This window comes from Octopus bimaculoides, chromosome 18, assembly GCF_046866305.1.
Source record: "Octopus bimaculoides isolate indiv1 chromosome 18, ASM4686630v1, whole genome shotgun sequence".
In the NCBI taxonomy this organism is placed as follows: domain Eukaryota; kingdom Metazoa; phylum Mollusca; class Cephalopoda; order Octopoda; family Octopodidae; genus Octopus; species Octopus bimaculoides.
This window is the reverse complement of record NC_142945.1, coordinates 50,544,881-50,568,378: the sequence shown is the minus strand read 5'-3', so window position 1 is coordinate 50,568,378 and position 23,498 is coordinate 50,544,881. Positions and strand designations below refer to the sequence as shown.

Genomic DNA, 23,498 nt, shown 5'->3' with positions numbered 1-23,498 from the left:
AAGCTGGGCATTAACGTTTTATTTAATACATATGTTAAAAGACAAAATCTATAGAAGCGTTTCTTCTTATACATATGAATTCTAAATAGCTGACGTGCAAACACGATATTTCATCGTGTAGAATAAATATTTAAAGAGTTCATAATAAATAAACGTCCAAGATGCAACATCTGTTGCGTTATATTTCAAAACAAAGTATGACACATTTAAGACTGATTTACCAAAGCGAATCGGCTGTAAAAAGGAAAAATCAATATGAAAATTACTGCGTTTATTCTGCTTCTCTTAATTGGTAAGTGTCTCAATTATGCTCTTGCTAATTGATATGACAATAACTTCAAATATGATTCTGTGCTCCACACAGTGAAAGTCCAAATTTAACAAGGTATCCAGTAATCATTATTCTTGTTTGTAAACCCATTTCTTTGTGTATCGATTAACAAATATTTCAACAAAAAAGTACACACACACAAGTACCCATTGCGAGATTAGAAGTCTTTTAGTTTTCCTCAACTCCGTCAAGTTGCTTACTGTAATTTCGGCGACATTGGCTAGTCTTCGGATGAATACTGGAGTGGTATCACGCTGCTTTCTCCAGGCACGTGAGATTTGGACTTCGAATATAGAGAGCTGGTATATACTTCGTCAAGTATTTCTGTTTTTCAGTATTTATGTAGAGCGAAGTAAAGTGAAACAATTTACTAAAGTACACTGTTTGTATATATATGTATACACACATACACATATATATGTAAAGTAAGACGGCATCTGCTGTCCTTTCCGCTATTGATTCAATTTAAACAGATCAAATAAAATGAAATATCTATCTCAATGCTTTGATTTATAAACGGGCTTTTCAAAACCCAGGTGCATCAGCGTCAGATATAAAATCAGAATGTGAAGTAATAGCGAGAATTAGTTGTCCGAAGAGTTATGAGGATCGTAAATACATGGACCCCGACTGCCGGTATGTACGTAAATTAACTGTTTGCATTAATATACTATATCAAATTTTGAAAATGTAAGGACGTTACCAACTATGATGCTGTTGTGTCCTTTTTAACATTGTGCTTTCTTTTATTTTGAAATTCGAAATGGAATCAAAATGTACGTGTATATATATACTGTAGTTGGCCAAATTAGAGAACGAAAATAAAGTTTAAAGTTATTTCGATTTCTACTTCTGTTTTTCCGAATGTAATTTTTACTGTAAATACCTTAAATTAGTTTCATTATTTACAATAATCTTTTTTACGAAGTGATTAATAACTAAATAATTTATAATAGAGAAACTGTTTATTTGAAAAAATATAAATTATAACAAGATGTAGAAAATTAGAGAACGTATGATGCGGATTTCAAAATAAAGTAACTGACAACACTCTGAACTTTGTATACTTAGTTGCCTGATCTGTGCAAAGATTAATAGGGTACAGTTGTGAACTGACAATAATAGAAAGCCACGTAAAGTTGCTGAAAGTCTCAGGATCCGAGAAGTCACACTGAAGAAAAACTGGATAGCACTTTCTGATTTCATTAGAGACATTAACTGATCACATAGTTTTGTTTCAAGAACTCTCAAGCATTATGAAGAAACAAGCTTGTTTGTGTTATGAGGAATATGTAGGGGGACACCACAGAAAACGAGCGCGTGGTGAGACCGTGTAATTCAGAGGCTTTCGCTTAACGATCGATTCAGGATTGTTGTAGGAAATTCTTGCCAATGAGCGAATACTTTGGACGGACGACAACTGGTGGTTTGTGTTCTTCAGTGACGGATATATGTTCAATTTGGTTGGCTCCAGTAATAGACAATACGTGAGACGTCTGAAAATGGAAACATTGCTCCCTAAATGTGTGAAGAAATCAATAACGGTAAGAGTTGGGGTTTAATGATATGGAGAAGGGATTCTGCAGTAGGTTCTGGGGCTTTCATTGAGATCCATGGTAATGTGAATTCGGTCATATAGAAAAACATAATTGTGAAGAATGTTGTTACTGTTGTGATATCATAACGAACTCATCGGCCAATATTTATGCTGAATAATGAACCATGTCACAGTGTTAAATTAGCAATGGGAATGTTTGAAGCTGATAATAATCCCGTAAAGCGTTGGCCAGTACAGGACCCTGACATATCTAAATCTTTAGAGCAGAATTTATAGCTGATTACTACACACATTGTTCTCTCTCCTTGTTTCTTTCTGTTTTCTTTTCTGTTAAAGAGCGTAGGCTCGAAATGTTAAAGACTTTTTCAATTCCCGAGCGTTATACTAATACATCTATTGTTTTCTTCACCACCTGTCTTCGTCTGTTCTTTTTTTTGTGAATTCTCCCTATATATATATATATATATATATATATATATATATATACATATATATATATATATATATATATATATATCGTCACGGTTTTCGAATCATTCGAAGGCAATTATCGAGCTGTGAAACTCTGACGATTTTCCTTATAATGAATCCAAAATGATGCAACAGTATATTTTCATATATACTTCGTGTGTTCAATCTGATTTTAGAAATGAAGTAATTGCTGGTTGCTATATTGATTAATTAATTATTTAATTTGTATCCCTTATATCTCTCTGTTTTCTAACTCAATGAACAAATCTGATATCTTAAGTTATTCTGTATGATATATTCATTATTATATTTTTTCATCAAAATTTAATATATTGAACCAATCTATCTTGGATAAATATTATTTGCACATGCACGCACAGATATATATATATATATATATATATATATATATATATATATAAATTAACTACCAACAAAAATAAGTGGTAAGCTAACTTAAAAAATCATCACCAAAATAGCAGAAAAAAACGACAGTGAAGATATGCAGACTCTTCAAGAATCGATCCTTTTGGTAATATTAATAATAATAAAGGAGTTACGACGCAAAAACGTATAAATTCAAAAGAACATATTTACCGTCTTCAATATATATTTTTCAGTATAAAGAATTCATTAAGATGCTTAAATCAAGGTTTCTTTACACATCATTCAGGAACAGATATAACATCAGAAAAAATACACTCCGTTTAAAAACACAAACCGTTCATGGCGAAAAAAATTAAAAACGCCTTCCAACGAATCCTGTTAATACATGAATGTGTCTTCCCGATAAGTTCTTTAATATATACGTTATTAGGTGGAACAGGTATATCCTTCAAAGAAGCGTCTATGTTAAATAACTCCATAGGTAACGATTAAATAGCTGTTCAAGAAATGGAGTAAAAATTCAGCACACAAACAAACGCACACGTACTTCAATAGCCGATGATTTATTTTCTAAATTTCCACATTAACTTCCATTTGCAGTGCTCACAAAGTTTTCGACGATTGTTTTCACCCAGACAGGTATCGCGAATGTCGAAATTACTTTATAGGAGTCAGGAAATGTTTTGTAAGTTACTTTGTATTTCTATGTTGCATGTATTTGACTTTTGAACAACTGTATTTAAAACTTTAGAGCAGAATGTTTTCTTTATATTACATCAAATCTTTTCATCGATATCTGAAATAAGATTCCTACGATAAGATTTGTTTATACAGCTAAAACATTCACTTTAATAATTAATTGATTAAATGTATATTAATTATATTTTTATAATAAGCCTCGTGTAATTGAAGTAATTACTCATTACTCATTACTGTGTATGCTTGCACATACAACGCTTATACACGTCTCGTATTCACATATGACAATGTTTAATTTTTCAGAAAAACACTTCTAACAATGACGAGGTAGGTGTTTCACGAATATATATAACTGCAATAGCTAAGATGACCCTCCACAATTGTCACACAGAATATATACTTAAGTTTCCTAAAATTCCGTCAATTGAATTTTTGCATTGTGCCCTAGTGAAATATTGTTATATTTGGTGAATCTTGCATTGAAATGAAACGGTCAATCAAAATAGTCATGACACGAACACATTTATGAAATATGACCACATCTGTTTCGAATTACAGCCTTAATTCTAAGCGTGAAGGCTTCAATTGCGGTACGCAATTGTTGTTGCGAAGTCGAAGAAAATTTCTTGTGCACTCGTGCCTTCAGAACGTCGGGTGAAGCGTGAAAAGTGCTCGTCACCATCCTCTCTAAAATAGACCAAATATAAAAATTCAAAGAGCCGTACATTCTTGACCATGAACGATGGAAAGTTTTTTGTTTCTGAATCCAGTTTTGTGTCTGCAGTTGTATGATAGTGACAAGTCCAGTCCTGTTCGAGGCACCAACTTGCACCTTGAACGTGTGCATCCACGCATGGGAGCAGTACAGTTTCTAGTATCTCCCAAATGTCTCAACGCATATTAACTCTAACACCTGAGAGCAAAGAAACGAGAGAAGAACTTCCAGTGTTTCTTAGAGTAGACCAAACCACAAATGACATTCATATTCAGTTTAATAGGCTTCTCTGCATTTTAACCGCTTCTCAGCATTTTAGTGGCTTTAAACTGCATAGGCTATGATAAAGGGTCATCTCCTTCGACATGTACTGATTCTATCTCGAACAGAGTTTTTCTAAAGGAGTAGTTTGCTAGTAAAAATAGTCAGTAACAGCATAATCCAGTATATTCTGTATATTGCAATAGGACTTAAACTATGAATTAAAATAGCAATATAATTTTTCCCTCTTTGGGTTAAAACCGCAGAATCGTTATTTCTTTGGAAAACCCTCATTACAGTTGCGATAAACACTACCTTCAAATCCTGTTATATATATATATATATATATATGTGTGTGTGTGTGTGTGTGTGTGTGTGTGTATGTGTGTGTGTTTGTGTGTGTGTGTATATAGAGTCTTATTGATGTAATTGTTATTATTTTCTTTTCAGAGATCCGTGGAAACACTATTCCTTACTGTAATTTCCTTTAATATACTAATGCAAATCTAAAGGAAGATAATGATGTAATACCGATTTACCTCCGTTATTCTGTAATTTGTATTGGTTCTACATTAATATGTATTTGAGATGCGGTGTAAAAATGATGGGGAATTAAACGCTGAAATCTAATGCTATTCTGTTTTATACTTTCTGAAAAATTATAATTCTAACTATATCAGCAGATAACAATTTTGGAAATAATGGTTTCAAATTCAATAGGAGAATGTTTGCATAATGTTTGAGGTAATAATAGCTTAGATATTTTCTCACAAATATTAACACATAATCCGTACTCTACCTGTCGGACGTATATCCTTTTGTCTGTACTCTGAGCTTGTATTCAATATAAAGAAACGTAGGTGAGATAAATATCAGGAATTAGAGGAGAAACTGAATTTGAATAAGATATCTCAGATGTTTTACGAGAAAAGTAAAACATTAGATTAAATTGGATTGAAACCAATGTGCTTCTTACGACGAATAATGTTGTGAACGTATTAGCTATGAAAAGTTTGCGTGGCCTTAATTGAGTAAAAGAAGCGACCATTTTAATAAATGAAAAATTATTTTGTCATTTAAAAATATTTCGCATTGTATATGAACATACTCAATTTTATTGGCCGCTTAACATAAAAGTACAGAGCACCTAAACGGAGTGTGAGAGGTACTAGGTCTGGTACTTGGTACTTGATTGCATGTCATACTTGTTCTGTTTCGAATGGATATGTAGCGAAACTACATTCACAAATGTTCACGATTTACATTAGATGAAATGTTTAGCGGTATTTTGACTATCTTTCTACGTCCTCAGTTCAAATTCCGCCGAGGTTGCCTTTGCCTTTCCCCCTTTCAGAATCGATAAATTAAGTAGCAATTGCGTACAAGGGTCGATCTAATCGACTGGCCACCTCTCCAAACGTTTCGGACCTTGTGTCTAGAGTTAATCTAAAACGGTGAGCATCGTTAGCTCGGTGGACGAAATGCTTAGGATTAGTTTGCCTGTCACTACGTTCTGTGTTCAGAATCCACCGAAGTCAACTTTACCTTTCATCTTTTCGGAAATGATGAATTAAGTACCAGTGAGACCATGGGGTCAATCTACACAACTAAATTTCATTCTATTGTAGAAAAGATCATTGTCTTTAATATGTGCATATTTAAATATACTGCAACAAACTAACCAGATTTTCAGATTCCTATGGAGGTTTGGTGAAATATATATGGAATAGATGTAAGTGCATGAAAAAATAAATAACCCACAAAGTCTAGATTATGCGATCCAACACATTAATTTCTCTGTAAAGTATTGTATAAAAAAGTCTGATCACGTCATCGATTTCCTTTAAGCATTACAAGTACTCAAGTAACGTTACTAATTGCATAATTGGCGTAAGCTCACAAACCTAAAATAAGAAATTGTAGAAGAATAAAATGAAGAAAGAATATATATTGTGCGAAAGTCATCGTGTCCCTTTTTGCATGGGGCTTGTTTTATTATGAAGTTAATACCATCTGGGCAACATCATTTTATTTAATCTCATAAATATTTTAGCAGTAAAGCCCTATAAAAGGAAAATAAACGTTTCTCCTAATACTTATAAATTCCAAATAATTGACGTGCCAAAACAATATTCTAACATTTAAACACACATTTAGAGCGTTCATAGTAATGAATGTCAATGAATATAAGGGGTGCAACAGATGGTGAATTTTATTTCATATAAAAATAAACCATCTTGGGATTTATGCATCAAAATACACCGGTGATGAAGAGACAAAATCACAAAAAAAGATTTCTGCGTTTATTTTTGTTCTCTTAATTAGTAAAGATCACAATTTCTGTCTTACTGCTTTATATGTCAAAAGCGTTCAATATATTTCTGTTTTCCACTCAGCGAAAATGAAAGCTTATATAAATCTCTATTTATCAAAATTCATCTGCGTAAATCTATATATTTGTCTATCGATTAACCAATAATTCAATATATATGTGTGTGTGTTTGTGTGCGCGCATGTGTGTAGATAGTGCATGTGTGTAGATAGTGCATGTGTGTAGATAGTGCATGTGTGTAGATAGTGTTATTACTCGTACGCAACCTTAGCATTTAGCGCATGTCTTGCTTTTGTAAGATGGTTCCCTGACGATAAATTTATGTGCATATTCCAGCACCTCTCACTTCTTTGGAGTAGAGTGGACATAAATTTTGAAACATATGTAGGGATTAAAGGAACTTATTGAGTATACGCGTTTTGCCTCATTTATTATTAGTCTTCATATCTACTCAAGATACATCATTTTAACATGGAATTTCTACCCATTAGCCGGGAATGATATCTCAGTTTTTGTGTGATTTTTGCTACCCTGGTAACTATTAACATATTTACATTATCGAAGTTTTTTCAACCAAGATAATATTAATATATTTATATAAAGAACAATTGTTGTGTTCACAACACCTCTTTGAGGAGGATTTGTTTTCCTTGCTAATGATTTCTAATACATGTTTATATGCAAAATAAAAAGAAAATCATATGTAAACATATTTTAATGATATGTAGGCAGTCGAGATTTAAACCAACCCACCTAGCAATATCATTGCGAGTGAGTATGTTGGAGGAACCGTACAAAATCAAAAGGACTAATAGCGGTACACATAGGACAAACATTACAGATAATAAAACGCCATACACTACTGTCATATGTTTGTGAAAATAGAAAGCAATAAATTAGACATTGAACAAAAGCGAAGATGACAATAGATGTTCTGATCGTGCCGCATTCAGTTGCGACGATAGCGGATTCAATCTCGATTAGGCATTAAATATACTCAAGAAACAGTACAAATTGCATAATTGGTGCAAAATCACAAACATAGAGAGAGAAATTGTGGAGAAATGAAATGGAGAAAGAATATCTGTTGTGTGTATGTCTCCGTGTCTGAGTTTGCACTGGAGGTGATTTATTACGAAATTAATGCAAGCCAAGCATTAACATTCTATTTAATATCACCTATTTTAGAAAAGAAACTCAATAAAGGCGATTCTTTTTATCCTTATACATTCTAAACAGCTGACGTGCAGAAATAATATTTCAGCTTGAGGAATACACATTGCCATGCATATCCGGAGCGCAACAGATGTTACATTATATTTTCTTATAAAATAAACCGACCTGAAGACTGCGTTATCAAAAATAACCGGTGGTGAAGAGACAAAATAACAATGAAAATTTCTGCGTTTATATTTGTTCTCTTAAACGGTAAGAATCAGAGTTATTCGCTTACTAGTTGATATAACAATATCAACTAGTATATACCTCTGTGTTCCACTCACCCAAAATACAAATCTAGAGACATATATATTATCTTCTTATCAATTAACCAATAATTCAAGATATATATATATATATATATATATATATATATATATATATATATATATATATATATGAAATAAAAAAAATGGGACAAGAACGCAAAACATCCAGACAGTTAGATGGTACAAAAAATTGTCAATAAACCATCCAGACAGACGATACAAAGAAAACCAGGACAGGCCATTCGGATTTGTGTTATTTCATCAGTCGAGATCCAAATTATCTTTGCAATTTCGGCTGGTTATACTCGTTAATACTCCAAATTGGCCAGCCTCGTCTGGGCATATGTATGTATATATATATATATATATATATATATATATATATATATATATATATATATATATATATATATATATATATATATATATATAAGCGTGTGTGTGTGTGTGTGTATGTATGTATATATATAGATGCATGCAAATATATGAGTGTATGTATGCATGTATGATTCGCGACTTCAATTAGAACCACAACCTGCACTCACCGCACAATGTCATTTCGACATCTTTCTCCACAAGATAAAAATAATATCTTCCTGCGCCTCTAGAAACTTTGCTTTGGAAATTGGATATTACATACAATGGAAGTATTGGAGAAGAACAATAGCTACTAGCTACATAAAATCAGTGTCCCCTCTAAAAGATACCGTCATTTGGAAGAAGAATGGTGAAAATGTCACCATACCTGTTTACGGCAAACTATATTTGGTTCAATCGAAGGGCGTCAACTGAAGGCATGTGTTATTGCATGGATGAAATTTGTTAAAAGGATTCAGCTGTAAGAAGAGCCGCGGTTGCTAGTGAATACATATTTACCGAATAGCGGGATCGCTTATAGATATGCTTCTTTACTAATGTGCTGATTACAGGTTGATTTGTCCCTGAATTTATACAGGCTACTGTTGGCTTGTTAATGGAGCAAATATTGATGTGCTTGCTTAACCCTATTTACTGTATTCTCGTATTTTAATTTGGGATCTATGTGCCGTCTTACGCGGTCGTAAAATGTTTTCAGTTTGACCAATATAGTGTTCTCGATACGCTGAGCAGGTTAATTAATATATGAGGTTTTCAGAAGCACACGTGTAGTTGAAGCACCAAGCCAGTCCGGTATTATCCACACAGCTCCAATGAAGGTGAATAAAATCAAATTAAGCAACAGGATATCAAGTAGTAATGGAGCACGACTGTTTCAAGCGGCTCCATTTAATGTGTTCTGCTTGTTAAAAAGTTCTACATTTTGTGCAGCTCAAGATAGAATTGTATTTAAAGTTACGTAATGATTGCATTGTTCAATTCACGGAGCTGCTTGAAACGGTCGTACTGCCTTACTACATGATATCCTGTTACATATATATATATATATATATATATATATATATATATATATATATATATATATATATATATATATATATATACACGCACACACACAAACACACACACATATACACACACACAAACAAACGCACATATGTATATGAATGTAAATTGAAGAGAATGTCTGAAACCGATTCTATTTAAATCGCTAATTTACAATAAAGATCTACGTAACTGCATGATTGAAAAACGTATTTTTCTCATCCTAGCTGTATCAACTTTCGACTTGAAACAAAATTGTGATAAGTTAGCGAAAATTGGTTGTCCCGAGACTTATCGAATTCATACAAATTCAGACCCGGTCTGCCAGTAGGTATGAAATAAATAAATGGTTGAAATAATATACTAGATCAATTTTTGAAAATGTACGATAGTTACCAGCGATGTTACTGCTGTGCCACCGCTTCTCTTAAAATTGTATCTTGTAATTTGAAATTCATCATGGAATCAGAATGTATGTGCATATATACCGCAGTGATGAAACAAGGTCGTTTGTGTCATTAGAAAAACTGGGAAAACCACGGAAAAACAGGTGTTTGGTAAAACCGTGTGATCCTAAGGCTGTCATTAATAGATTGTTTCAGTCATTATGGAATGAAAGTGTCTCGAAAGACTGTGTTTCATCGTTTGACGAAAGTCGGAGTTCAAGCCTTTTCCACCAACATTAAGCTTTCCATCAAAATGAAGAACCGGTGGATTGTTTACACACAGAAATATTTCAACGCTTTTTGTCCAGCGCGATGTTTGAGTGAGTTACATGGGTGTTCCTGTGTGTATTTTGTTGAGAGGAGAGAGACGTGATGGTTGTACAACAAAGTATGGTAGTTACTTTGGGATGGAGGTGGGTGATGTGACGTTTCACTTATATTACTATTCAGTGTTCAGATATCAAGTATGTTTACATTCCTTTGTCCAAATCTTATTTAAGTCATGTCTATCTGTAATGAAGTCTGAAGTAAACTGGTGATCTAGTACAGCCACTAAATCGATCAACTGGTGGAGATTAGTGTCTCAATTGAACAATGACACATTCTCAGAGTGACCTTTTACATGTTTCTTGCAGTATAGTGGTGTGGTTTAGAGCATTCTACACATTGGTTGGTTGGTTTATTTATTTGTGTTTGAATCTAGAGTATACTAAGGGAGTTGATGCTATTCAGTTTTGAAATATATTTTTCTTCCAAATTTCAGAAACCTTTCTGGAATTTGTGATCTGAAGACACATGTGTTTTGTGGAAACACGCATAATGATGCCTTAAATGTCTAAAAGTTCCATCCCGAATTTTGATATTATTACTACATCTACCCTTTATTCTATCGATACAGCTTGATGGAACCCCAAAAGATTGGTTCACCGTTAAGCATTATTAGACTGTAGAAGGGTAATGGAATAGTATAATTATTTGCATATTCAAAATGTTTCCCCTAAAAAATTTAAGATATATATATATATCTTACATTTTTTACGAGAAACATTTTTACGGGAAATATATATATATATATATATGTATATATATATATATATATATATATATATATATATATATATATATATATATATATATATATATAGGGGGAGAGAGAGAGAGAGAGAGAGAGAGAAAGAGAGAGAGAGAGTGAGAGAGAGAGAGAGAGAAGAATACGAGGGATTTAGTCAGTGGTCATCTAAACGAAAAGTTACGCTAATTACGTGCTATATTTAGTCCTCATCTAGGTTCCAAGTGCACAGCTGATTCTGGAAATAGGGATCCGTATTAAGCTTCCGTATTATTAGGGATACATTACTATAGAGGATAAAGGATAAGAGAAACAAAGGCTAGGCGTGTATCTGACGCCGGTTACCATAATTCCAATAGGGTAAGGTGAATTTGAAATTTTACAGCTGTTTCTGGTATATCCCATATGATAGGCTAAATTGTCCGCACACTGGGTTTTCTGTCATCAGAGACAAAGTATGCACTAAAGTTCTAGGCAGGGACATTTACAGTTTATTAGAAATAAAATAGAAGGACAAAGAGTAAAATTAGCTAGAAGAATATAGACAGGAAAATAAAGTTCACAGTCCACCGGTGAACTAAACCCCCATATTTTGTGCGTTTGTGTATATGTATGTCTATCTATCTATCTATCTATCTATCTATCTATCTATCTATGTATCTATCTATCCATATATATATATATATATATATATATATATATATATATATATATATATATATATATATATATATATATATATATATATATATATATATATATATATATATATTTATATATATATATATGTATATCTATATATCTATCTATCTATCTATCTATCTATATATCTATTCTGATTATATGTCTGTGCACACGTTTGAATGTGGTGTGTGCCAGAGGGTTTGCAAATCCAATGGGGGTCTTAAAAGACATGTTAGGATCCACAATGAGCAGAACTTACTTGCAGGTATTGGTAGTGCAAATCAGAGGTGCAATCTGTGTGGGTGTTTTTTCAAAACACTGTCTGGTTTAAAAAGCCACATCAGACGCCATGAAAGGGCTAAGGTGTAGGTGCAGGAGGTGGTCAAACTATGTTTAAGGAGTAGACAACCACCATATATATATATATATATATATATATATATATATATATATATATATATATATATATATATATATATATATATATATATATATATATATATATATATATATATATATATATATACATATATATATAAGCAACATTACATGTACTACAATAGCCGCTGAATAATTTCCACGTTAACTTCCATTTACAGTTCTGCCGAAGTTTTCGACGAGTGTTATCTTCCAGACATGCATCGTGATTGTCAACATTTGTTTAAAAAAATGAAGAAATGTCAAGTAAGTTACTTTCTAATTCGATGTTGCATGTATCTGATTTTAAATGCAACCAAAACGTTACGGCAGAACGTTCTCTATATTTCATTAACTCTGTACCTGATACCCGAAACAAGATTTATATGATAAGACACGTTCATACAGCTAAAATTTTCAATGAATAATAAATTAACTAAAAAGTATATTAATCATAAATTTTATAACATTCCTTGTATGATAGAATTAATACCTCATTACTGCGTATGTGTGCACAGAAATTGCCTGATATATTTTAGCATTTGAAAACTTTTGAATTTTTCAGAAAAAACAAGTCTAACAATGCCGAGGTAGGTGATTTCATTGTAGCTAATACTTCGAGAACATATATGTTACTACAATAGTTATGCTACCAGCTAGAATATAAAAACAGGGTGCCCTAAATTTCATTCATCCATTTTTTTTTTATTTTGTCCAAGCGAAATATTCTTTTGTACTCTAGGCACAAGGCTCCAATTTTGGGAGAATGGGCTAGTTAATTAGGTCGACCACATTATGCAACTGGTACTTAATTTATTGACCCTCTAAAGGAAACGGCAAAGAGGACCTCGGCGGAACGCCCTAGCGAAAAATGCTATATTTCCGTTACTTGCATTGTAATGCAGTGGTGAATGAAAAACAATTATGACACAGCAACATTTAGTTGATATAAGCGCATCTGTCTCGAATAACGGGTTTAAGTCTAAGTGCGAATACTTTACCCGCGGTACGCAGTTACTGTTACGGAAACGAAGAAAATGTCTGGTGCAGTATGGCCTCCAAGGCGTCGAGCAAAACATGTGGTTTGCACGTGAGCCTCATCTCTGAATTGGACCAAACAGAAAAATCCAACGGGATGAGTTCGGATCATCATGATGGATATACGTCCTTGATAAGGAACGATGGAATGTTTTTTTCTGAAACCAGTGTTGTGTCTGTGTGGAGATATGTGACGGTGCCCTGTTTTGTTGAAGGCCGGAAGGTGTGCATTAGAAGTATTCATCCAGCCATTGATAGGTTTCATATTACAGAATGTCGGAAATCTCTCGTTGGATATTAATTCGAACACCCGACAGCAGAGAAACGAGGGGCAACATTCCACTGGTTCTCACAGCCGCCAAAACCATAACTGGCAGTGTAGTTTGTCTGCCATTTACGAATTTCGTCTTGCCAGAGCGAGATATCCTTAAAGTCAGTCATTCTGGTACCTTACTGTCTATTGGATATCATATTTCTTTGCATCAGTGAACATCAAGTTACGCAGCGTGCAAGATAAGACCGTTTCATTGCTGCCATATACCCTTATAAATCTGTATATGCTATGACGGTGGATCATCTTGTAGGGATGGGACCTCAGCTGCTCCTCAGCACCCGATATATTGATGTTCTGCTTATATTTCACTTGGCAGCCAAATGTTTGAAGGAATTCCTAGGAGTTCGCAGTATAATCTGAGAGGTCCACACAATTCTTATTTGGCCACGTCCAGTTTGAACCCTGGTGGAACCAGCCTCTTGATATTCCTTGGCAATTTTGGGGTGTGTTGTTAGTTTGATTTTAATTTCTATTTGCAATCTCTGTATTAAATTCGCCTAATCTGTGGAGGGTTATAATTGTATTTTTATCTCTAGCAATTATCAAATTTGTAAATCTGTATATATGCAGTATGAAACAAAATGAACACACAAGAAGCTTTTACAATGATATATAGTTTTCATATCTTATCATATTTATTGGTAATCATTAAAGCCCGATTTATCGGCTGCCTTGAATTCGGGAAACCCTGTAAATATTTTGAAAATAAGTTTAATAAAATCTGCATATTTCGACCTCCCATTGTACTAAAAGTAGAGTAGTAGTGATTCCATCGTCATAGTTTTAATACGTTGGCCACCGAGAACCAAATTCATTACATCACAATGCCAAATTCTCTTAATTTTCAATAGGAGAGGTTGCTCCTAGATAGTTTTTGAAGTTTTAGTTTAACAGTCAGATGTCAATTGACCTGCAAAGAATCAATATAGTTATCGATAAATAGAGTTGTAATTAATGCATTCGAGATTTCAAGTTCCCGCGTTACTTCTTCGTAGTTAAGCACACCGTCGTTTAAACAGTGAAGTTTTGTATCATTCGCATCTAAAGTGGTGATAATTGTTACCTTTTATTCTTCGTATACTGGTTCTCTCAGGAAGAAAGGTTTTCTAACGGAGAAACTGAAAAGTCAGTAATTGTGTGACATTGTATTTTCTATATATATTACAATCGCGGTTAGTCTGGGGTCAAGGCAGCAGAATTGTTATTCCTTCCTAGGGTTAAAATTGCAGTATCGTTATTTCTTTCAGAAAACCCACGTTAGATTTGAAATAAACACTAACTTCATATCCAATTACTTTCCATATATATGTATACAGATTGTTATCGATATAATGTTTACTATTCTCTTTTCAGAGGCCCATGCAAACACTATTCCTTACTGTACTTGTCGTTAATGTACTAATGCAAATCTAAATGAAGATAATGATGCAATAACGATTTACTTGCATTATTTGTAATTTTATTGGTTCTACAATTTATGTATTTGAGAGGTTCTGTAAGAATAACTGGGAAGTAAACGCTAAAATCTATTTCTTTATTGTTTCATATTTTTCTAAAGCTTTTTATATCGAATCACAATTTTGTGGATGATAGTTTCAATTTCAATACGTGAATGTTCATGTATTGTTGGTCGTAACAACAGCTTAAAACATTTCTTACAATTATTAACATATAATCCACTCCCAGTCCGTTGGTAAATATGTCTTTAAGCAGTACTGTTGGTCTGGCTTCAATAAAGAGAGGAGGAATTTGAATTGAAATCTCAGATGTTTTAAGCGAAAAGTATCAATTAATCTGGATTTAAACGGATATGTTTGTCTTCGTAGAATCTTGCTGTGAAAACTTTGTTAAGACGCATTAGCTACAAAATGTTTGTGTGGTTTCAAGTGACGGAACAATAATAGGTGGGACCCAAAATTAACTATGGATCAAAATATCACAGTTAAAAAATAGAAAGACTATTGAACATCTGTATTCTAATGAACGAGTTCTATGGGAGAAACCTTGTGGTAAAGACTTCTTTAAAAACTATTAGCTACAAAATGTTGTTGTGTATATAAAAGACGAACAGATGTGATCATGAAAAAGAATGAAAATAATTTCACTATTTAAGCATTATGAATTAAGATAATTGATTTTATTGGTAGCTTATAGAAACACTTTCCAGCTTCTCTCAGACAGAGGAAAATATTCAATTGCTGTTCGGTGAGATTATCATATATCTGCTGCCACAATATGAAGTGTATCGTTACAGGTGATCAATACCAAGAGCCTAAATCCAGTGGCAACTGTCGCTACGCATAATTCGGTTCACTTAAGCAATGATGTATGATTAAATCTATCATATATGTGTCATAAGACTGTGCAAAACTAAATAATAATAAAACTGATAAAACATACGAAATAAGAGAAACACGTTAATTCTATTTTAAACTGATCCGTCATATTCCCCAAATAAATCTCAAGATATTTCTGATATTATGCATATTATACTTTACTACATAGAATGTATGACGAAATGTTGAACAAGGTAAATCAAGCATTAATAAGAACCACAAAAAAGAATAGAAAATTATGTACAAAAAGAAGAATAACTTGGACTCAACAAAAATTTGGAAATTGGGAAAAACATTGAACACTGTTATATATATATATATATATAAAACATTTAAGTTCCATATGTAATTGTGTGTCAGTGTGTCTGTGAATGTGTGAGCGTGTAGAAACTCGTTTCTATCTATGTATATTCACACTTGTGGATCTGTATATATATATTCTTTCATTCTTTTACTCGCTTCAATCATATGACTGCAGCCATGCTGTAACACCGTCTTAAAGCGTTTAAATCGTAGAAACAGACCCAGCGCTTATTTTTGTAAACCTAGTAATTATTCTCTGTGACATAAACAAATCAGAATCGGTTATCAAGCGATGGTGGGATGACAAAGACAGGGATACATATACACACACACATATATATATATATATATATATATATATATGTACACACACAAACATATACATGCATATATACATATACATATACTTGTATATATATATATATATATATATATATATATATATATATATATATATATATATATATATATACATATATATATATATATATATATATATATATATATATATATATATATATATATATATATATATATGTATGTATATGTTCGACGGACTTCCTTCAGTTTCCGTCTGCCAAATCCCATCACAAGTTACTGGTCAGCCAGGGGCCCTAGCTGTCATTTGCACAAGGTCAGATTGAACTCTTGTTAGTAGCGCTTTAATACAGGCGTTGTGCCCTCTCAGATAAGGCGAAGTATCTTCTTGCACGGAGGACTATCTTGCGGTCTCAGTTAAACATGAGAAGCTCTGTTGTAGAAGCATTCAGTTGTAATAACTTACAACTCAAAGTACAAAAATGTATCGAGTAACATTGAAAACTGATGCTACTGCAATACTTCGCCAGACAGAAATTCAAACTACATGCGTACTGGAGATTCAATGCCATATAAGTAGTCACCTAGGCAGAATCAGGGAACATCCAAATACCCAAGTTTCCCACCCCCAATTGATGGCCCTTTCACTATCGCAAGTATCGTATGGGGTGTGGAGCTAAAATATGTGTAGTAATGCATCTTTCCCTATTTCATATTACCAAGTTGATAAAAAGAAGAAGAATGGTTATGCATTGATCTCATTAGTTATTTGTTACAAGGTATCAGGTATCAATGGTGCTTTAGTGTACAACATTAGCCTGTAATTTTCTGGAGAAATAATACCATCTATGGTGGCCAAGCTTTATATAATTAACAGCAAGTGAGACCCATGAATCTTCACGATTTCCAATACATCAAATTAGATAGTTAAAGAATCAAAGTATTAAAATTGTAAGCAAGTGAAGAAAACTGGGAAAATATGCTGTTGCATATACATGCATATCCTAAGAATAATCTGCCCAAAACGCTCAGGATGTGTGTTTTGTAGCAAACCGGAAAATGATCTCCCCGTCAGTCCTCCGAAATCGTCTAAGTCAAATGTCAGGTAAACATGCTGTCACAATCTAACCGTATCTATCAGATTCTTATCAAAAATATTTTCAAATATCGATTGAGTATATTTCAGGGCGTTAAAAAAAAACATAACCCACACAATCTAGTTCATATGATTTGACGAACATGAAATTCACAGTAAATTATTCTAAGAAAGAGTCTGATCGTGTCACATTCAGTGTCAAAGACAGCACATCAATGTCCTTCAATCATTAAATGTACTGAAGAAACGGTACCAATTGCATAATTTGTCACAAACCTAAAATAAGTACTTGTAAATTCTTGAAAGGAAGTAAGTTTAAACGTCATGAGTATGTGGTCTTGTCTGTGTTTGTGCTGGAGTGATTTATCATGAAGTTAATGCCATATGGGCAACAACGTTTTATTTAATCTCATACATATATTAGCAGAGAAGCTCTATAAAAACTTTTGTTCTTAAACTCCTAAATTCTAAATAGTTGACGTGCAAACACAATATTTTATCATGAACAATAAACATTTAAAGAGTTCATAGTAATACATATACGGAGTGCAACATATGTTACATTATATTTATATATAAATAAGCCATCTTGAAGAAAGCTTTATCATAACAAACCGGTGGTAAAGAGGCAAAATTATAATGAAAATTTCAGCTTTTATTTTTGTTCTCTTAATTAGTAAGTATCATTATTACTATTTCCCTAATTGATATGATAATATCAAACCCTAAAACCCTAACCCTAACCCTAACTCTAAAACCTTAGAGCTAAAACTACTACAAACGCACGAACGAAGTCATAAATAACAGTACCGCCGATAGTTGTTGTTGATAAACAACGGCACTAATTTTATTCAAGGGAAAAGTTCCCATTACACCGTAAAAACGTGTTTTTTACAATCCACAGCAGTAATTGTTTTCACCTCAATAGACGTCAGTGATTGGTTGAAATTACCGAAATACGACAATTTTAACACGAAACAACTTTAAAAATATAAACTTTTCTCAACAACACTAAGAGTAAAATATGTTTTATATGACACATTATACCATGGTATGTGCTTCACAGCATTGGACGGGTTCTTGGTTGGCTGAGTTGTAGAGTAGTGGGTTGTCTCTAAATTAGTTATATATATATATAAATTTATATATATACATATACGAGCGTGTGTGTATCTATGTATATTTATATATGTATATATATATATATATATATATTTGTATATATATATATATATATAATTGACATCCAGTACACCTTGTTTGGAAAGTGCATATTTAATTAACTATATACACACACATACACACACACAAACACACTCACACACACACACACACACACATATACATATATATATATATATATATATATATATATATATATATATATATATGTATATGCGTGTGTGTGTGTGTGTGTGAGTGTGTTTGTGTGTGTGTGTCTGTGTGTATATAGCTAATTAAATATCCACTTTCCAAACAAAGTGTACTGGATGTCAATTAAGTGGTCTAGTATGAAATGTGTCTAAAATTTTAAAAGACATTTAGAGATTCCTGAGAATGGTTATATATTACTAAAAATAATATCACGAAACCATCGTAAGGAATTTTAAATGTTTTAAAACATTTTAATAATCATAGCTATACTTTATTTATTTATTTATAAAAACAATATCGCTAATATTTTATACTTTATATACTTATCTTTATTATGATTTTTTAGATAGAAATATTCCACTATTTTACTCTCTAATATATATACTAATGTAAATAGAAAAGAACTTCTGTTCTTCTTTCTGCTAACGATTTAAGATAGACTGACAGTTTAACTTAAAGATTAATGTAATTACATGATTTAAAATGTTTCTTTCAAATCGTAGGTGTATCAACTTGCAGCATTCTCGGTTGGTGTGAAGGTTTCTCAGCATTTAATTGTCCCGACAAACCTACACTAAAATCAGGCGCAAGCCCTGTCTACCGGTAGGTATTAAAAAAATAACCACTTGCATTAATATTCTAAATGAAATTTGGAAAAGTTACCACCATTGTTAATGCTGTGTCACCGTCTATCTTCAAATGGTGTTTTATTGTAATTTCATATTCGACAAAATATAAGTTTATATATTCTGGGTCCATACAAATGTGAATGAATCGTATATTGAAATAGCCAACAATCATATTAACTATATATTTGGACCGTGTTGTATTTTCTAAATAAATGTTTCCTTTTATAAATTATATAGTTATTAATCGGTTCCTACAAAATTTATTGTAAGTAATAAACATACGTTAATGTCAGGGTCCCTTATTAGTCTCCTAACATTAAAATTAATCAGTTATTTTTAAGTTGTGGATTCTATTTTTCATGTTGCCCACAGGCGGCTTCTATCGTGAAGAAAAATAATGAGAGAAAAAATAGATTTAATTATAGCGGTTTTGACTGTTATTTCTAAACAGGTAAGGGTTTTGAAACTCTCTTAGTAGCATCAGCTGGCCTCCGTCTTTGAGTATAACAGCACCATGATGTAATGCTCCCTGACAGATATTGGGAAACGGTATGTCGTACTGTTTGACCCTGGAAGCTCCAATGCAAACAATTCAGAGTGTTTGAATGTGGATCTGAGAACAGCGAATGTAACCAGTGTGAAAAATTGAAACATCATGGTGTTTGAAGAAATCCCTAATAATTGCATTTCCTACTCGGCCTCAGACTCAATACGAAGGCCTGTATCAAGTGCCTGGAGGAGGCTGTGCTACAGTGGGAAAACAAGACCGTATGTTTAGCAACAGCACTCCACCCCATGCCACACAAGCCGGAGAAGACAATCATCCCTGTCAGAAAATTTCTCCGACATCACCCCCAACATCAGGTCACGCAACTCCCCAGACTGCAGCACGTGATTCCGAGGTCGCCAATGGCGATTATATTCAAGAAATAAACCCTTTGGATTTTCCAGATATTTTTGTGCAATTTCGGTAAATATATCTCCTAAAATGAAACATCAGAATTAATTCCATTTGTGGGTAATTTAGACGACAATTTATTCACCGCAACCTGTATATATACATAGATACACAAATGACTGAAGTAAATACAGACCCCATAAAATATCGTTTCTTTTTAACTTTATTATTTTCCTGTTTTCTAAGGGTGTATGGGTACGCTACATTAACAGCTATTCTACGGACGCGAATTAGTTTAGAAGAATGTGCTATATGAGAAGAATATTATGATGAAAACGTGCCAATAAAAACATTCTGTGGCTTGAAGAATTAAAAAGAGGTGATATTTTGAAGAAGGCGAAATATTATTTTACTAGAAAAAAGAAAAATAATGTTATTTGATCTCAAATGAAACAGCATGAGACGAATATTCTTGGGGAATCCTGTCTAAAAATAATAAACAAAGAAATATGGTTTTCTTGCAAATTCCTATTAATTCTTATTATTCTCTTTATTTTTTACTTATCAAAATATGTACATATGAAAACTATAAAACTAATAAAAAGAGCACTCATTAAAAAATTAATTATTAATTATTTAATTAGATATTAGCATTTTCTAGTATAAACATGATATAAAAGATAAATGTTTATGGTATATATATACTGCTATTTATACTCCATGATTTTTTAGATGGATACAATTTCTAAGATTGAAAAAAAATTCAAAAAGCATATACAATAATATGAATCTTTTCAATCATAAATATAAATAGATTTAATTATGATATTAGTAGTTTTACATGGAATAAAAATGACTTGACTAAACGGGAGCAGAATCCTATAATAGTCTTAAGTATTCAATGTGGATAAATATAGAATAGCATTTAAGCCTGGAAAATTACAGAGCAAGAAGAAAGTACAGTTCTATATTTAAGTGATGAGGAATTATGTACATTATTTACATTATTTACATTTGACGGATATTTGTCCTCATCTTGTTTGTTGTCAACACAACGTTTTGCCTTATATACCCACCAGCTTTCATCAGGTGTCTGGGGGAAATTTCGAACCTGGGTTCTCAGTGCTAAGGTATTTTCTTATGTTGTTATTATTATTATTATTATTAAGGTCACCGTCTGGAATCGGACTCGGTCTCCTGCGGTTAGTAACCCGCACTCTTAACCACTACGGGCATATGGCATAGTGATTAACAGCGCGGTCTACTAACCTTAAGATTCCGTGTTCTATTCCAGGCGGTGACCTTAATAGTAATAATAATATCAAAAAATACAAAGTGTGAACTTCAATAAATTACATATTTTCCGGAGGTAGAAAACAAAATTAAAGTTTTTCATGAATTAGAAAGTAGTGAGAGAGAGAGAGAGAGAGAGAGAGAGAGAGAGAGAGAGAGAGAGAGAGAGAGAGAGAGAGTGAGAGAGAGAGAGAGAGAGAGAGAGAGAGAGATAGAGAGAGAGAGAAAGTGAGAAAGGACATATACACAGTACAATAAAATACAAAGGATATATACACAGTACAATAGAAAATAAGTCTCACAAACTGCAGCTCCAGAAAAGGGCAATTCTAGGAATCAGGAAACTATTATGTATATTCAATTCTGCACTCGGAAAGAAGCAAATAAAAACCTGACTGAATTCTTTTACATTCTAGCTCTGCAGACAAAACTTGCAACGGTCGATTATATCTGATTAAGGGGGAAGATGCAAAGTAGGCACGATGGAAATGCGCTTAAGCTAAGAAAATTGTCCTCATAGCTTCCTAGTTCTCCTTCGCATATCATGTAAGCATGCTTTAGTAAAACCACATCAGATACATTTCCAGAGTTTTGGTCTCACCGCTAAACTTTCTATGAAACACAAAGGAGTTTTTATAAGATCTATCCACAAAGGCGACTTCAGTTATCAACAAAGTCATGAAGCGAATCATCAGAAAATAAATTGTTGAACGATACACAGCATGGCTCCCAACCAGAAAGAAGCTACCTCATACAGATATTGTGGAGCTAAGACTGGGTTTTAAAGCAGCTGTTTGACCAATCAGATGTCAGCGTTATACATCTTGACATCGGAATGGCCTTTGATAAGGTGGATCACGGCATGATATGTCAGAGGTTGTGAAACCTTTACATATATGGTGAATTAGAAGAGTGGCTGCATAAATTAAGTTCCAGTAAAACACTGAGGTCTATGTAAGCGGCCGACCAATTTTGTTGGTGCTGTCCAAAAAATTTAAAGGGATTATTATTATTAGTAGTAGTATACCAATGATGATAATTATAATGATTCCTTTTACTTATTAATATTATATTAATATTAATATATATATATATATATATATATATATATATATATATATATATATATAGATAGATAGATAGATAGATAGATAGATAGATAGATAGATAGATAGATAGATAGATAGATAGATAGATAGAAAGATAGATAGATGTAATAATTATAAATGTAACATAGAAGAAATAAGCTACTACAATACAGAATGTAACACAGGGTACACTTATGTTTCTTGCAACATAAAACGTGATGTTTATTAAAGCTTCTTATGCTCTCCGTGGAGCTGAATGAACTTTGCTAATCTTTCAGGGACTGAGCTGCATACATTGGCACAGCTCCGACGGCACTTGAGCAATGACTTAGCCAGACCATTACAGGCTAGCCTGTATGGTTTGGCTAAGTCGAAATGTTTTCTTGTATTCTTCCTTTCCATTTGGAAAGTTTAAATGTAATTACAACAATATGTCCTTCTGTTGAAATGAAATTTCAGTAAATTTGTATGTTTTGTGCAGCTAAGGATTGCTCTGCATTTTACATTTAATG

At 32.8% G+C, this 23,498-nt stretch overlaps 2 protein-coding genes across 12 annotated transcripts in view; both read left to right on the top strand.

Moving 5' to 3' along the window:
• The first annotated feature begins 29 nt into the window (after positions 1–29).
• Positions 30–12,546, top strand: LOC128249869 (uncharacterized). 7 transcript variants are annotated; one of them, XM_089366259.1, is made up of 5 exons: positions 30–292; positions 868–967; positions 3,348–3,432; positions 3,750–3,773; positions 12,462–12,546. In XM_089366259.1, the coding sequence occupies exons 1-5, from the start codon at positions 256–258 to the stop codon at positions 12,507–12,509; spliced, it is 294 nt and encodes a 97-aa protein (XP_089222385.1). In that variant the 5' UTR covers positions 30–255; the 3' UTR covers positions 12,510–12,546. The 7 variants fall into 7 exon arrangements, with proteins under 7 accessions (XP_089222385.1, XP_089222387.1, XP_089222386.1 ...); XM_089366258.1 differs by lacking the exon at positions 12,462–12,546 and adding an exon at positions 4,873–5,052 and having other exon boundaries at positions 97–292; XM_089366263.1 differs by lacking the exon at positions 12,462–12,546 and adding an exon at positions 4,873–5,052 and having other exon boundaries at positions 289–385.
• Positions 12,547–18,202: 5,656 nt separating this feature from the next.
• Positions 18,203–23,498, top strand: part of LOC128249868 (uncharacterized) — a 10,741-nt gene continuing 5,445 nt past the window's right edge. Inside the window, exons 1-2 of one of the 5 annotated variants that reach the window (XM_052974412.2) lie at positions 18,203–18,380; positions 19,582–19,681. The gene's annotated coding sequence lies outside the window, so the exon portion shown is untranslated. Of the gene's footprint in view, positions 18,381–18,409; positions 18,756–19,581; positions 19,682–23,498 lie in introns of those variants that run through there. The other 4 variants (XM_089366248.1, XM_089366247.1, XM_089366249.1 and 1 more) reach the window with 4 other exon arrangements.

What these genes read in the sequence shown, in the direction of transcription:
- LOC128249869 (XM_089366258.1), top strand. Translation starts at nt 256, where the DNA reads ATGAAAATTACTGCGTTTATTCTGCTTCTCTTAATTG. An exon ending in TACATGGACCCCGACTGCCG is followed by an intron (nt 968 to 3,347) that starts GTATGTACGTAA and finishes TTCCATTTGCAG; the next exon opens with TGCTCACAAAGTTTTCGACG. An exon ending in TAGGAGTCAGGAAATGTTTT is followed by an intron (nt 3,433 to 3,749) that starts GTAAGTTACTTT and finishes TTAATTTTTCAG; the next exon opens with AAAAACACTTCTAACAATGA.